At 41.1% G+C, this 15,854-nt stretch overlaps 3 protein-coding genes across 8 annotated transcripts; 1 reads left to right on the forward strand and 2 right to left on the reverse strand.

Moving 5' to 3' along the window:
* Window positions 1-393: 393 nt before the first annotated feature.
* LOC135675968 (transport inhibitor response 1-like protein Os04g0395600) lies at window positions 394-3,471 on the reverse strand. 3 transcript variants are annotated; one of them, XM_065186671.1, is made up of 4 exons: window positions 3,095-3,471; window positions 2,522-3,007; window positions 1,527-2,022; window positions 394-1,445 (listed from the first exon to the last, which is right to left on the reverse strand). In XM_065186671.1, the coding sequence occupies exons 2-4, from the start codon at window positions 2,971-2,973 to the stop codon at window positions 666-668; spliced, it is 1,728 nt and encodes a 575-aa protein (XP_065042743.1). In that variant the 5' UTR covers window positions 2,974-3,007; window positions 3,095-3,471; the 3' UTR covers window positions 394-665. The 3 variants fall into 3 exon arrangements, with proteins under 3 accessions (XP_065042743.1, XP_065042742.1, XP_065042741.1); XM_065186670.1 differs by having other exon boundaries at window positions 3,086-3,471; XM_065186669.1 differs by having other exon boundaries at window positions 2,522-3,471.
* Window positions 3,472-4,655: 1,184 nt separating this feature from the next.
* LOC135675969 (long chain base biosynthesis protein 2a) lies at window positions 4,656-9,751 on the forward strand. Of its 2 annotated transcripts, XR_010514092.1 has the most exons (13): window positions 4,656-4,932; window positions 5,057-5,122; window positions 6,182-6,270; window positions 6,611-6,756; window positions 6,837-6,961; window positions 7,068-7,161; window positions 7,237-7,400; window positions 7,570-7,731; window positions 7,823-7,949; window positions 8,060-8,226; window positions 8,710-8,817; window positions 8,920-9,103; window positions 9,572-9,751. XR_010514092.1 is itself a non-coding variant. In XM_065186672.1 (12 exons), the coding sequence occupies exons 1-12, from the start codon at window positions 4,801-4,803 to the stop codon at window positions 9,007-9,009; spliced, it is 1,470 nt and encodes a 489-aa protein (XP_065042744.1). In that variant the 5' UTR covers window positions 4,656-4,800; the 3' UTR covers window positions 9,010-9,228. The 2 variants fall into 2 exon arrangements, 1 of the variants encoding a protein (XP_065042744.1); XM_065186672.1 differs by lacking the exon at window positions 9,572-9,751 and having other exon boundaries at window positions 8,920-9,228.
* On the reverse strand, window positions 9,459-15,145 carry LOC135675970 (protein LAX PANICLE 2-like). 3 transcript variants are annotated; one of them, XR_010514093.1, is made up of 5 exons: window positions 14,388-15,144; window positions 14,210-14,260; window positions 14,053-14,125; window positions 9,762-10,068; window positions 9,459-9,655 (listed from the first exon to the last, which is right to left on the reverse strand). XR_010514093.1 is itself a non-coding variant. In XM_065186674.1 (4 exons), the coding sequence occupies exons 1-4, from the start codon at window positions 14,951-14,953 to the stop codon at window positions 9,877-9,879; spliced, it is 882 nt and encodes a 293-aa protein (XP_065042746.1). In that variant the 5' UTR covers window positions 14,954-15,144; the 3' UTR covers window positions 9,459-9,876. The 3 variants fall into 3 exon arrangements, 1 of the variants encoding a protein (XP_065042746.1); XR_010514094.1 differs by lacking the exon at window positions 14,210-14,260 and having other exon boundaries at window positions 14,388-15,145; XM_065186674.1 differs by having other exon boundaries at window positions 9,459-10,068.
* Window positions 15,146-15,854: the final 709 nt, after the last annotated feature.

A 15,854-nucleotide genomic window follows, 5' to 3' on the forward strand; every position in this document is an offset into this window, starting at 1 on the left:
AGTTCTTCCTAAAAGATAGGAGACTATATCAAAGTGGTGCAATGGTAGGAGTTGCAGCATTAGTGGCAAATGAATAAAATGCAAACTGGCTTTCCTTTAGAAAGCTACTCTGCTTGGACCAATAATTTTTGTATTAAAACATACTAGTAATAAACTCACTAAATATAGGGCCAAATGAGAATGGAGGAGTCGATCATCAAGACTTTGGACCAAGGAAATGAGGGAATAGAGTTTTGTAGTGGCTTTTATGGACTTCTAAATAAACTATGATCATCATCTAGTTGATTAGCTAATGAAGTAGAAGTACCTGTCATTTTCTTTGTGATGCTGATGAATATTAAAGAAATGTAACTCATATTCAAAATCAATCTGTTGCAAGAAGCAAAAAGAGTATAAGACTACAAGAAAACTCACTCTTTCATTTCACATAGATCCTAGGTACAATGTGTTCAACAAGCATATCCATGAAGAAAGAGGCAGGCTTAGTGATAATCCTACTAACCTTTTTGACCTACAAGTACAACAAGAACTACATAGAACATAATCTACATATCTTGGAATTCAGTTTGGCTACCCCAGCTTTGATCTACAAAGCTAGTCTAAAACATAATAGCTCATTTACCGAGTTAAAATAAATAAAACATCCAACAGCTAATCATATTAAGCTATAAAATCCAAACAAAATCTGGTGCATCGGTTCTTCCTCTGGCTACAGTTCGATAGACATACAACTTCTCCACCTTGTGAAGATCACTCAAGTTTTCCTGAAACTCATCGGCTTCATCACTTTCATTTATAATCTCCACATTGAGGCTTGGCATTTTTGCTGCAAGAGCCCTGCAACCTCCGAGGCTAACATCACATGATGACATCCAAAGGGATCGCATTGTTTCATACTTTGTCACATCCTTCAGAAGTGCATCATCTCCGAATGGACAATCCCTGATTTCAAGTTTCCTGAGATTTTTGCATCCATTGAGCACGTATACCATGCCCTTATCACTATCACCAGCAAATGCAATCGACAGCATCTCAAGATGTTCAGCATGCATGCCAATATATAGAAAAACCTTATCTGTTAAAAGACCCGATAGTGATAGCCGCCTGAGATTCTTACAGGAACGCACAATTGCACCAAAACCTTCATCAAGTGGCTGATCAGTGACCGGGTCTGGCTTCCCTGGATCGAGGATGCATAATCTGAACCGCGTGAAATGTGGGCAATTCTTTGCAACGGTTACAAGTGCAGTGTTTGTCATTTGGTAGCAAAAGTACAGCAATGAGGTAAGCTTCGAGCATCCTGAAGATATCGCAACCAAACCTTCCTCAGTCACAGCAGTCGTTCCAGCACCATAGATGTCAGAAGGAAATACTCTCAACTCCTGCAAATCCTTACAAGTGGAGGCCACGGCTGCTAATCCTTTGTCCCCAATGCAATCCAACACCTGCGGAACCATGGCCTGTGGTCATCATATGAAACATAAGGAAACAAATAAAATTTTAGCAAAGAATTAACAAAATCTCACCCAAAGCTTTTGAAGCTTAAAACAAAGGCAAATCAGCTTGATAAGGTCATCGCCCTGGATTGCAGGAGCATAGCTCAAGTTTAGAGCAGTCAGGTTCACGCAGACGGGATAGACCGCCTGAAGGCAGCATGAAGAGGCATCCCAGAACCCCGACAAGCTCCTCAATGATTTGCATCCGAGGAAGGTATTGATCAGCCTGTGATAAGCTTCGGTATGGTGGTTAACCGTCATCGAACCAGTTCCAAGGTCCACCAAGTGAGGTGCCCGAGCAAGTATCCTGTTTAGTGACTCCACGGATATTGCACGATTAAGCTTTAAGCTCCTGAGGTCAGGGCACCTAGCAACAAGCCTCTCCAAAGCATTTGTATTGATCTCCCCTTTGAGACACGCAAAGTTTAGGGAGACGAGAGAAGTACAGGAATCAGGGAAGCAACTGAGCCATTGGCGTCCATGATCTTCCACCTCATTTTCCTGTAAATCCAACTCCCTAAGACCTCTGATAGGCAGCAACAAAGCAGAATCAGAAAAGAGAAATATTATAAGTTATAATCAAGCACTTCGATCAACAGGAAAAAAATGTTATTTCATCATCACTACCACACCAGCAAGTGAGTAGTTTCATATACAAAATTCATATCAGCCCTTCAGAAATAAGAAAAATGAGGAAACAAGCAACTACCAATTAAATTGAATGATTAATCATCCAACAGACTGATCCAGATTGATGTTGTCATACAGCAAAAATTGTATTTTTAGCAAAACAACATGGTAAAGCTCGGTAAAAGAGTCCTGCTTGAGGAAAAAATTGATTCAAATCCAACACAACAATAACGTATCAAGAAACTTATGAACCTAATGATAAACACAGATGTACGCTATTCAACCTTCGACACAACTCAATGGCCCATATACCAAAGAACATTCCAGCAGAGAGTAGAACGTCAAGATACGTATTGTAAGCTACACATTCTATAAAGTTAGCAAAGGCAGCTCACCTGCAATAAGTGGCAATCGCAGCGAGCCCGTCAGTACTAAAGCCCTCGCAGCTCACGAGAACAAGAGATTTGAAATTGGGGAAGGAGCGCGCTAGGAGTTCGAGGTCATCATCAGTGACCACCATCCTCTTCAACCGCAGCTCCTCTAGGCCTGGGCAGCCACGAGCGGCGGCCTCGATCCAGGGCTGCGCAAAGCCGCCCCAATCATAGGGGACCAAGTTGAAATCAGCAAAATGGGGCTTTCCCTTGACACCTAGAGACTTCATCCAAGGGAACCTGGCCATCACTCGCTCGGGCCGGATGGCGTAGCAGTTACCTACGAACACGTTCCGGCGACTGAGCCGCTCCACCTGATACCACGCCTTGCACACCGTCGACACGGCGTTCCGGTCCCGATGTGAGCCAAGGAAGTCAACGATGTGCTCCACCACCTCCTCCGGAAAGTAAGTCATGGCCAGAGACTCCAGCAAATTCGATCTTTACTGACTGAGAACAAGTAATCGATCAGATCTGTAGATAAACTCCACGAGAAGCTACCGAAGTAAGCAAGAACAAAGTACGAACGCCAACTACCGCCCCCTTTCCAGAACTTCACATGGCAGCAAGCTTAGATCTGCATCAGAAGTACTAAAAAGCCCTCTTTTCTTGTATAGTCCACGGAAGATAACGTTTTCACAGCGCCAAATCGAGCAAGAACCCCCCCATCTCCTTTTTCGTCGTACCACATCGGCCACAAAAAGGAGAAATTTTGGGGGGAGAACTCACACAAATCACACGAAAAACCCAAGAAAACTAGAAGATAAACCTACAGATTCATGTGAGAACAACAAATCCAGCACACGCAGGAACGAATCTCAACTACCACATAAAAGATGAACTTTTAGATCAAGATCCAAGGTAGGGAAGAGGAGATCCGCCTCACACTCTCCTTTCCCACCCATCTCCTCTACTACGGCCATCCAACCGAAGTCGACGTTCCGGTTCACTTTGTATACCTCCCCGGTGCTCCAATCTGACGGTCGGAAGAAGCTTGTCCGTTCCCAGGAAGAAACAGAAGCCGTCGGATCACGATTCCCGTTTCCCATCCGACAAGGCGAGCAGGGGAACAAGCGAAACGGAGAGTACCGAATTCCAGTAAAGCCCTTCTCCTCGGCATGAAATTGCGGCTTCTGCCATCGCGATTAAATGAAATCATTAGCCTCTAATGATTAGGTGTGACAGGATAAAATAATTATTTACTATTCTAAGGGAACGAATATTTCGGGGGTTGTGCGGCGGAAAGGACGGCGGTTGATCTGGTTGATCGCGTGACGGGGACGGTGATGATGGCATCAGGGGAATGGGATCGACATGTACACCACCGTGATGGACGGCTGCTGATGGGATCGGAGGCTGATGAAGGGGAGAAGAGGAGTTTGGGGGGGTTGGTGGGTCCCAGTTCTTGTCGTTTAGTTCTGAGAGAGGAAAGGAGGAGTCGATAGGTGTGGGTATCGATCTTTCTGGTGCCAGTTCGTTGGCCAATTCCAATCAAATGTATTAGATTGCGATTATTCATAATCATAAATTTAGGAACTTGCGATACTGTTATTACAATAATTCTTAGTGAAAACAAAACACGCCGTTGACTCGAATAGGTTTCATCGTACGCAACACGATGTTGACTAACAGGAAACACATACCTTCTCTGACGTTGACTTCCCAAGTCCAGCATCATTTGTCAACTTGTAGTTGAGGGAGGGACGGCGTGGGTCTTCAGCACGCACTCGTAGTGTGACGGGCGGCAAACCCTTCCCTACTTAATTTTCTTGTTTATCATCCATCAAAGAATTAAATGCACTTATTCTGCTCTGATGGAGAATATTGTGGAGATGATAATAACTAAAATTCTTTTTGTGGCGTCGAGTTTTCATGGATATATAATAACAAAGTGGGAAGGTAAATAATAATAATAATAATAATAATAATAATAATAATAATAATAATAAGAATGTATTGTAATTATACAAAAATAATATAAATCACAATAATAAATTTTAAGAGAAGACGAAAATAGGAGAGAAGAGAGGGTTGGGCTGCATGCACGGTCAACTTACCTCCCTTCTATTCGACGTTCGATCTCTGTGTATGTTGTTTGTGTTAACCCGCGACGCCAATGATGACCAGTCCCTCTCTGTGTCCTCCATATGTACCGTCGTCCGCTTTCGCCTCTGTCCTCGGCCCCACGTTGCCTCCCTCGAGCCATTTGATCTCCGACGGAGCCGAACACCGGCGATTGAAGGATGGTTAGATTGCCGTACCTCACCGCGCTCACCACCCTCTTCAGCTACGGCCTCCTCTTCGCCTTCGGCCAGCTGAGGGATTTCTTCAGGAAGCTCATCGATTGGTCCAGATCCAAGTCCAAGGACCTCAAGGTCTGTCCTTTACTCCCTAACCCTCTCCTTTCGCATCCCGTTGCTCTGGCTTGCCCTTTTTTCGATGATTGTACACCTGATTTTGAGGTTCTAATGTGGTTTTTTCTTTTCGCCCTTGGAACAGGGGTATGCGCCAATCTGCTTAGGGCTTGAAGATTTCTACACACGCCGGCTTTATCTCCGAATTCAGGTTTGGTCTTTCCTTGTTCCTCTATCCCGTTTCTCCGTTAAATTATCATCTTGTTGTGATTTAATTGTTTCCTGTTCAGAATGTTGATTTTGGGCGTTTTGCTCCTAGATGTTTATTAACTAAAGAAAGAAAAAATTGCCTTACTTGGTTTCCTCATTACTTAACCCTATATATAGTGCTGTAAAATGAATTCTGCAGTTTCTGAATGTTCTGATAAAGAAAGGGTTGTTTTGGCGAGTACATGATAAACTGCCTTTTACAATGAACTCTATAATTGACAAAAAAAAAAAAATTCATACCATCAAATGTTGAAAACATTGGTTTCAAAATATAAGATCATAATCTGGAGGGGACCAAAAAAAAAAGATAACAAAGAGGTGGGGAAAATTAAATAATTGATTATCAAACTAGATTGAGAGAGATAGAGTCACTAGGTACATGTCTCATGAAAGGAAGTGTCTATATGGATGTAGGAGTCTAAGGCCGTGTTGACATGATTAGAAGTTTGATCTATTTCTATTTTCCAACTTATATTTATTTCTGTGTCTTTCTTAATAACTAAATCTTGAAAACAACTAATAGAACATGGTGCTTAAATTTAGATTTGAGATAACAGAGTTGTGACCTAATTAACATGTATTTCTGTCGGATATCCCTTCTTTATTTATAAAAATATGAAATACATTATTTACAATCTCAGCTTCTTCAACATCCAGTGTTCACTTGTGACACCAATATTTTAGTCGAATGTGTCCTTTGACCGGCCTCATTCGACATCCACATTATTCAGGATCCAAGTATGAGATTACATTGCATCCATTCCTTTGTTTCTCTTTCTGTGAGTACTATTCCTGATCTAGTCATCGTCATAAGCTTCTAAGCCAGAGGATATAAGATGAGTTAGAATATTTAATTTTCTTGAAGTAGAAACCTCAAAACAAGATTGAACTGTTCGGTGAGATATTCATGCACATTCAGAAATTAGTAGTTCCCACCAAAGTTTTCTGTTGGTATTCTGCTAGTATTTGAACAATGTTATTAATAATTCTAATTTGGCAGGACTGTTTTAGCCGACCAATTGCAAGCGCACCAGATGCTTGGATTGATGTTGTTGAGCGTTATTCTAATGACAATAACAAGACACTACAGTAAGTATATTGATAGGGTTGATCTATCAGAGTCTGCAATTTTTTTATATCTATAAATTAAAATTCTCTCTCTCTCTCTCTCTCTCTCTCTCTCTCTCTAATATATATACGCGCACACACACACACATACATATATGTATATATATACATGCAAGGTATCTTATCTGAAATACGTGGTACTTCAACCCCCAAAGGTGCAGGAACTGTAAAATCCTGAAAACATTAGAGAAGAGCTTATCTTGAAATTGCTGCTATTAGCGAGTTTGTGGAATGCTTCTGTGAACTTATAAGTCTCTATAGGAACATGTTAAGATTTATGTGGTTCTGTTACTTCTTGCAGCCGAACATCAAATACTACAAAATGCTTAAATCTGGGATCATACAACTACCTTGGGTTTGCTGCAGCAGATGAATACTGCACACCTCGTGTTATTGACTCTCTGAAGAGATACTCACCCAGTACCTGCAGTGTTCGTGTTGATGGTGGTATGAATATTATGTGATGTCAATAGAGAACAAATATCACCGTTTTTGGATTGATCTGATTAAGTTCTGTTTGGTGCCAGGGACAACAAACCTACACACTGAGCTTGAGGAGCTAGTTGCAAGGTTTGTGGGAAAACCAGCTGCTATACTTTTTGGCATGGGCTATGTGACAAACTCAGCAATTATCCCTGCTCTGATTGGGAAGGTTTGTTATAATTTCCGAAATTCACTAACCTGTTAAAATCTTTGGACCTGCAAGTATGAAATTCATGTAGTTCTTACTGATTGACGCTAATCGTGGCTATATTTAGGGAGGACTGATCATCAGTGATTCTTTGAACCATAACTCTATTGTCAATGGTGCTCGAGGATCTGGTGCAGCAGTACGTGTTTTCCAGCACAACAGTATGTTTAAGCCATCACATGCTAATACTATCCCCTTTTTTCCCTTGCTCATAAGTTGGTTGCATGGTTATCTAGGCCCCTCACATTTAGAAGATGTTCTAAGAGAGCAGATAGCTGAAGGACAGCCTCGGACACATAGACCCTGGAAAAAGATAATTGTTATTGTGGAGGGCATCTACAGCATGGAAGGAGAACTTTGCAAGCTTCCTGAAATTATAGCTGTCTGTAAAAAATACAAGGTTTGATTAGTTACATGCTAACATTGCTTTCTGATAATCAATTGACATGTGTTTTAGAGAATCTGTTTGAAAGATATTTCTTTTCTCATGCTTAAGTGTTAAACGTTAGGCTGCTGTTAAAAATAAAGAACTTACTAAACTAATATGACTTAATTATTGTATGAAATAGGCTTATACATACTTGGATGAGGCCCACAGCATTGGTGCTATTGGAAAATCAGGCAGGGGGGTTTGTGAGCTCCTAGGAGTGGATCCAGCTGATGTGGACATCATGATGGGCACTTTTACAAAATCATTTGGGTCTTGTGGAGGCTACATTGCAGCATCAAAGGTCTTCATCTTGTTGAAACAAATTTTGCAAACTCTCAAACAGAATAGAGACAATTTATGATGCACTTCCTAACACTTATTGGCTTATGCAGGAAATCATTCAATATCTTAAGTACACTTGCCCTGCACATCTGTATGCCACTTCCATGTCACCACCTGCTGTGCAGCAAGTAATCTCTGCAATTAAGGTTATCCTTGGGGAAGATGGGTCAAATAGAGGTATTTACCAAATCACATGTGCATCTTACATTATTATAAAGTTAGATTTCTTAATTGATCTCCTGTAAAGTACAAAAGTTTCTTATTTATGGTTGGTGTGGTTATGCTAGGTGCCCAGAAACTTGCACGCATTCGTGAAAACAGCAACTTCTTCAGGTCAGAACTTCAGAAAATGGGATTTGAGGTTCTGGGTGATAATGATTCTCCGGTTATGCCAATAATGCTCTACAATCCAGCAAAGATCCCAGCCTTCTCCAGGGAATGCCTCAGACAAAATGTAAGTGACACAATTAATTGACAATTATATTATCATAACTGATAATAGTATATACAACTTTCTGAGATTCAGTATATATTGAGTGGGTTCTATGTTTTGCTTCTATTATTGCATTGTTTTTCAGATAATGATGTTACACAAACTTCTTCTGAGCCAGAATGACCAGTTAATTGCACAATAAGATGCCCCTATGACCATGTAGACAGTTTTCCCTGCAAAACTGCACCATTACTGTAGGATATGCATGCCTAGCTGAGGCATCATCTATTGAGAAACAGCCTTTCAAGTGCCTGTGTGTCTGGCACCTGCTACTATCTATGAGGTGGCACTTTGATGTGCCTGCACATTTACCTTCAGATTCTCTTTTTGACCATTCATTGGTCATCCTATTCCAAACTTTTGGCTATCGTTCATCAATATGCCTTTATTTTCCTTTTGACCTGTGAATCCCAGATGGTGATAACTATGCTGCCAACATTGCAGGTTGCAGTAGTGACTGTTGCATTCCCAGCAACACCTCTTCTTCTTGCGAGGGCTCGGATATGCATTTCTGCTTCACACTCCAAAGAAGACCTGATGAAAGGTCTGGAGGTAAATTAATATCCTACATCCAGTTTTCCCAAACATGATTTAAATCCTCAGATAAATTATAGCCACTGGTGTTATATTCATCCTTTGGTTATGCAACTCCAGGTTATCAGCAAAGTTGGTGACCTTGTGGGCATCAAATACTTCCCTGCAGAACCACCTAAGCATGCCGAACAGGAAAAGAAGAACCTATAATGGAAAAGGAGGCAGTGACTGATTCACAGGAAATCATGCCATGGAAGCAACCTGAGTCATATCAACCATTTATGTTTATTCCATGCTGTTTGAAGTGCGTCTTCTTCTTTGGCTGTTCTTTGAAAATTGAATCTATTTCCCCAATTGACACTTCTTATTTGCGTCATGTTACAACTTGTACAGTGAGTGAAATAAGTTGTGAGAGTTGGTTTTGTTTCTCGTGTTCATCTTCTCAATTTTTTGATGCAATATCTTGGTAATTCAATGTTTCATTTCTTTTCAACGTGCGACTATTTAAGATTTTAAATACGAATCAGACCAATACATATCAATCACTTTTTATCAATTTGATCAAGGATCAATCTTGTGTCATATTGTTTGATGATATGGAGCGGTGCAAGTGAATAGACCATCTGATATATGGGTCTACAAGGCATCGCACCGTCTCGGACTGACAATTTAAACCTTGTTATGATTTGTAAGTTGTGCTTGTACATGTAATTGAACCATTACATATCCTTCAGTACAAACTATCTGATGAAATTTATGGGTCTTTTCTCAGGTTTGAGTGCAGCAAAAAAGAAGAGGTTGTAGCACCTGACATCCAAGCATATCAGCAGGAACAAAATCATATGTATCCATCTGGCTGTACATTGAGAAAGTTGGAAGTCAGCAGAAACAGGATTGAAGATTGCAGCAGACATCAGAGTTTGCTGAATTAGCTGAGGAACAATGTACCACGGTAAGATTACCTGGAAATTTTTACTTCATAAGGCGTCATGTTCTCTCCACTTGCTGCTGAATGAATCATATTGGGAAGAACAGAAATAACAGGAGTCGCATTGGAAAGATTAGCAGAATGGTTGATTACAAAAAGAGTGGCGCAGACATCGATCGATATCGATCCCTGCCTCTCCTATACTGCAATGTCATCACATGATCAATGCTGGGAGGATCAACAAGCATGGACATCATATCCCGCAAACACCATATGTTATCTCGAACATATTGCAAGGTCAAGAAGGGAAGAAGCTGCTGGTCTCTGCATGTAATCTCCACCTGGCTCAAGTTGATGCAAGATTAGATGAACATATTGAATCTGCACAGTTATCTTTCTCAGTATGCTGGTCTCGTACAGTTGTATAAGTAAAATTGCAGTCTAAGTGCAGATCTGTGAAATAAACATCAATGAGATAATGACCAGAAAATGATTGGCAAACAAATCCTTGTTGCTGGACATGATGACTCAAATGTGAGTGATGTGATGTGATGTTTCATCTTTAGGATCTGTTTGTATCAAATTGTTGTCATCTCCAATGTACCAGCAATTATCATGGCTAGTTCACTGAGATCCATGTACACAATAGCAGAAGCATTACAAGCATTACAAAGTTGGATTGATAATTCACAACAATTTGCTGTCTTGATTCATTTCATTCCTAGATGCATATTGCCTCAATCTGAAACAAGGTCTTCTTTCCCCCAAAGCTAGTTGAGGCCAGAATGACTCATATTACCATCTACTTATTTGATTTGATTGAAACCAGAGAAAACATTACATTGTGATGATGAAAACTCAAATTTTAGTAAAGAGACAATCTAAATATCTTATTAGGCTTTATATTTTAAGCTCAAAATATTCTCATTATATATTTTGGCCATGACTTGAACAATCAACTCAGGCATGCAAACATGAGTTGCATCATAATCATAAGATGGATGATAAACATGTACTGCATATGGATAATCCCAATGACATTCCAACTAATCTATAGCACTCAATTATTGAAGATAAAGTTGGTGACAAAGATGATAGGGATCCAACTACGATTTGCACAATGTGGGCTGCCCCCTCACTGTCCAAGTAATTGCATTTTCACTATTATTCTTGAACTAAGCACAACAAAAAAAATAATATTGTATTAATGAAAATAATATAGATAGAAAAACAAGTAAACAATCATTTGCAATCTCCTTATAATTCCAATAACAAAGTGTCACTTATGCTCCATCATGTATGTATAAGCTATCAAAACATACTTGTGTTAGGAAGTTACTGGTCCTACAACTAGCAATGAGCCCATCTCTTTCGGAACCCTACCGGTACTAGTTTTCTCCATGTATCAACCTCTCCACCTAAATCGTACATCACAATAAAGTTGCATGCGCTGTCTCCTTCACATTGCCCCTTCACCACGGGTACGAAAACCCTCCTCCTCCCTTTGGGAAAACAACTCATTTCTGTCTTGAGAGAGAGAGAGAGAGAGAGAGAGAGAGAGAGAGAGAGAGAGAGAGAGAGTCTCGTTCTCAGCCAGTGTTGGAGCCTGTGATTCGACCGGTACTGAACTGTGGTCCTGTGATTTGTCCATGACTTGATGCTTTCTTCGCCACCTACCAGAGATGATGCATCACTTTGTAGCTACGGATACGTAGTCCCCACTCCATGCATGCATTATCCCTGCGATATATGGTGTTGGGAGATGGTGTGTGGGGGCTCTCAGAGATTATTCCCATAAAGTGCACCACCACTTATGTTCTTGATGGGGTCTTCCAACAATGTTTCTAGCCTTTAATGTGATGTTGGGTAATGCTATCATGCAGTTGATGGACGTCAGAATGATGTGAGGCCTGCAAGAGCATGACATGCAAATACTCCATCTCCTCCATGCTTACCCTGATTAATCTCCCCATGATGATGTATTCTTTTTTCTTCCATCCAAACCTCACTGCGCATGGATTCCCTAATCCTCAAACGCACTTCATGTGTTCTACTTTGTCTACCACTCAATGCAGAAAAAAACAAGATGTAATGTTCTTAGATTTGGACACAAATGTCTTATCATATGAACTGCCAATTACATCAATCATCAAAACAGCAAGGAAAAAAGAACTGTCTAAATGTTATTGTTAGTACAAAAACTTACTCTCCCTTTAGTAATATTTAGACTCTGTAATCTGAGTCTGCTGCACTAGGCATGCTAGCTACCAGGTTTATATATATTATGCTGTAGTCAAGAGAAATAGGAAGTCAATTCATTTATTCACAGCTTTCAATCAGTCATGGTGCAATATACTATGAAATATTATTAAGAAAGACATAATAATTGTTACAACAACTATGGTAATAGAAAGAACTATGATTAGCTGAGTTTAAGATGATGTTGAACAACATCTAGTTCCTTACCTTCTTGCCTGGCTTCAAGATCAAAGTTAGATGATTAACCTGACTTTTAGCACACTGGTCCAACATATGATTTCATTTTTATATGATTAAATAAGTAGTAAGAAATGTATTGACATTAACTTGATCTCAAACACATGAAATATGATGTTTTATATGGACATTAATGTTCTAGTACTCGAAAAAAGAAAAGAAAAGGACACTATTGTTGGCATTTATTGTCCATCACAAGGTACTCATAGTTGTTGATCAATTCAGGCATTTAACCTATATCTCAACATCATCAAGTGTGATAGAGAGGTTTACCTTTGCACATATATAGTTCAAAATCTTTGTTCTTCTAATTGTAAATGTTATTATACATGTCATACATATATATGTAGCCTTAGGTAATGATCAAAATTAATAAGAGGTGGATTAATGCTAACCATGTGTCCAAGGAGCATTAGACCCAATACAAAGTTTTGTAGATTTTGATCCTCATGTAATGTCCTTTGTTAAAATCTGACATCCAAATGTCATATAGAGATCATTAGATCAAGAGATAGAACTTGTGTTGCTACATCATTCAGTTCATTCAGAAATAATTAACTAATATTGTGACTACCCACAATCCTTATAATGTGGCTATTCCAGGAATAACCACACATGCATGAGGAGATTTGTCTCAGTAATTACCCATCAGATAGATATTTTATCTCTACCTTCTTATATGCATACATAAACTATTAAACCAACATCATGTTCTCTCTGGTAGATGAAAACAACAAGCTAACACCTCTATCATAATATCAGCCCTAATTAATTGAAGAGGTTAGCAACTCAGTTTGATGAAGAGGTAGCTAATTGTGCAAAAATCACATGGTGTCAAAGCATGTTAAATCAACATGAAGATGAGTATGGGACCATACAGAATGGAGAGGGAGATGTCCCACTTTGGAACCTATATGGATGGATCCATATGTTTGGGGGCACAAAGAGGAGGACTTCTTTACTAGCTTATCTTTGATATGAAACATTTTAATGACAAGTCTGCTAAATTATACTGATGATATGCAGAATTCTAGATGCAGTGCTGTTCTAGGACACTGCATAGATTTCAGCAAAGGACAGTGAAGAATGATCCTAAGGGATGTGTGGAAACAGTCTGAATCCAATGTTTGCATGCAATGTTTCATGTGGTTGTCTTATTCCATGAGAACCTATAAAGGGTCCCTCTCTTTAGGCGTGTCTCTTCCATCCATGGCATGCCAGTCCTCCAATAGAAAATGTTATCTAGAGTTTGACCACACCCACAACAAACACTGAAAACATCTGTGTGTCTGATCTCCACTTAGACTCTCTCTCTCTCTCTCTCTCTCTCTCTCTCTCTCTCTCTCTCTCTCTCTCTCTCTCTCTCTCTTTCTCTCTCTCTCTATCACACACACACACAAACACACACACACACACCCCATCTACCCTACCGAAGCTGCACCACAAGCAAAGCTCAGGAAGCCTTAATCATGGTGAGAAATGATGTGCCACTCAGACATTAACATCTCACCAGAAAACCCAAGTTAGTATGCAAGTTGCAAACCCACATTCTAGGGTGGCCCTTCTAGTTCCCATGTTTCTTTCAGCATCTCGGCACCAACCATGCACAGGAAACCACAGGATTAATATTTACGAATATCAAAAAGACAACAGCAACAGGAAGAAGGAGAGCTTTAGAAGCAGCTCCCGTTCATGGCTGGCTTCCGATCGCATTCTTGATGCTTCATCAAATCATTGCTAGAGTAATCCTACATCCTAAGACCATGCATTTTCCATCCAAACAGACAAAGTTGCAACACAAGATAAGTGAGCTCAGATTTTTCGGATACCTCTGATTCGTCCTCCAAGCCCAGCTTCTTCACCAAGTACTTCATCAGCAAACTAATCGTCAGGCCTTCATCCCTGTAAAAAGCAGTAACAAAAAGAGATTTAATCGTTGCTAGCACAGCCATGAAGTCCTTCAGAGGAGGGAGAAGCTGCAAGTACTTTATCCTCAAGTAGCTCCTAGGTATCTGAGGCAAAAAAGGCTGTCTTCCTCTGCGAGAAAGAATGAGAACTCATAATATTGGGAAGAACGAAACACGTGAAGTGCACCCGGTGGTAGCACAAGTGCTCGACTTGGAAGCAGCAGCAGAAGATGATGATAGTGTCCATGTTAACTTACTGATTTGGAGCAGCCTGAAGTATGAGCCAAATGCCCGTTTGTCTTCTCGGTGGACTAACCACCCTTATACCGAAGCCACCCTCCGCCGACGCCCCGGGGCTCCCCAGTGGGCGCGCAAACTGGGCGGTCGTGAACTCCGGAATGGCCAGCATCGGCACAGACGACACATCAGCTCCGATCATCTCACCGGGCTTCCAACTTCCCCAGGGCATCTGCGGCGGGGCCAACCCTACCACCGGCACCACGGATGATGACGAAGACGAAGGCCTATCTCTCAACAGCTGGAGCTCGGTCAATACCTGTCGTCCCTCAGCGCGCTCTGACGGCGGCGACGCCAGGCCTAATCGGAGCCAATCTCCGGAGGAGGTACCGGGGTCGCCTTCTTCCTCCTTCTCTTCTTCTTCTTCTTCCTCTTCCGGTGTTATGGTTCGAGAAGGCTCCTCGGCCATCGATCTCAACTTCGAGGAAGAATAATTCTTGATATCATCGCAACAGGCGTCCACCGCGAAACGGGCTCCGTAGGCCTCCTCGTGTTGTCGACGGAGGAGATTGCAAACCTGGACCATCTTCTTATGGCATCTTCCCCGCCTTCGCTTCCAGCCAACCTAATCGATTTACAGATCCAAGTCCAAGGAGACGCGGTAGGTACGAGAACTAGGGGAGGAGGAGGAGGTGGATGAGATGTTCATGGCGGAGGAGAATTCTAAGAGCGGGTGGTGAGCTTACCGGCTTAACCTCCCTTTCTCAGCTTGTCGAAAGAGATGACCACGACGTGTGTCCCTTATTTATATAAATTCTAACCAATAAAAAAACAATAATTACACAATATTTCTTTTCACTTTTTTATTTATTTTGATGTAACATTTACCCGAAAAAATACAAAAAAGAAAAAAGAACAAAACCAATAGACCAATCGCCTTAACTGCGGGGCCCACCGCCAACAATAATCTCTTCCCTGATTCAATGGGATCATAGCTCATCACATCCTTCGGTGCAAGAATAATTCTCTGATGAGGAATTCAATCGGATCGATGCGATGCCAACCCAAGTACAGATCAATAGGGGATCATTGTTATTATTTGGACAGCCTCAACATATAAAAATGGTCTCACGTAAGTGACAATCTCAGCGCAATATTAATGGATCAAACTTGGGCGATCGGACCATCGAACGAACGATATCCATGCATGCGTCGACCTCATGCATGCACAGTCATCACAGCTCGCGCTACGATGGCAGGAGAGTTACAACCTTCGCTTTCGCGATTGAAAGCGATAAAGACCGCTTACCGGTTGGGCTTTCGACGGGCATCATCGATCTCTTGGGCGACAAGGGAGCCTTAATTACCCTACACTTTGGCACGGATGGGAGGTAATGACTTCATGCGAAGCAGAGCAGACGATTTCCGGCTCATTCCTGCATGTATAGCGAAAAGAGAGGAGTGCTGTCGGCGAACTGCGAATGCAT

Source organism: Musa acuminata, chromosome BXJ1-6 (assembly GCF_036884655.1).
Source record: "Musa acuminata AAA Group cultivar baxijiao chromosome BXJ1-6, Cavendish_Baxijiao_AAA, whole genome shotgun sequence".
Taxonomy (NCBI): domain Eukaryota; kingdom Viridiplantae; phylum Streptophyta; class Magnoliopsida; order Zingiberales; family Musaceae; genus Musa; species Musa acuminata.

Bases quoted from the DNA above. Each gene is read 5' to 3' on its own strand.
- LOC135675970 (XM_065186674.1), bottom strand. From the start codon at position 14,953: ATGGTCCAGGTTTGCAATCTCCTCCGTCGACAACACGAGGAGGCCTAC. The intron at 14,261-14,387 runs GTAAGTTAACAT...TCTTTCTCGCAG, and splicing joins CTTCAGGCTGCTCCAAATCA to AGGAAGACAGCCTTTTTTGC. The intron at 10,069-14,052 runs GTATCCGAAAAA...AACTTGAGCCAG, and splicing joins GCTTGGAGGACGAATCAGAG to GTGGAGATTACATGCAGAGA.
- LOC135675968 (XM_065186671.1), bottom strand. From the start codon at position 2,973: ATGACTTACTTTCCGGAGGAGGTGGTGGAGCACATCGTTGACTTCCTT. The intron at 2,023-2,521 runs GTGAGCTGCCTT...GCTGCCTATCAG, and splicing joins GCGATTGCCACTTATTGCAG to AGGTCTTAGGGAGTTGGATT. The intron at 1,446-1,526 runs GTGAGATTTTGT...ATGGTTCCGCAG, and splicing joins TTAAGCTTCAAAAGCTTTGG to GTGTTGGATTGCATTGGGGA.
- LOC135675969 (XM_065186672.1), top strand. From the start codon at position 4,801: ATGGTTAGATTGCCGTACCTCACCGCGCTCACCACCCTCTTCAGCTAC. The intron at 6,757-6,836 runs GTATGAATATTA...GTTTGGTGCCAG, and splicing joins CAGTGTTCGTGTTGATGGTG to GGACAACAAACCTACACACT. The intron at 7,401-7,569 runs GTTTGATTAGTT...TGTATGAAATAG, and splicing joins CTGTCTGTAAAAAATACAAG to GCTTATACATACTTGGATGA.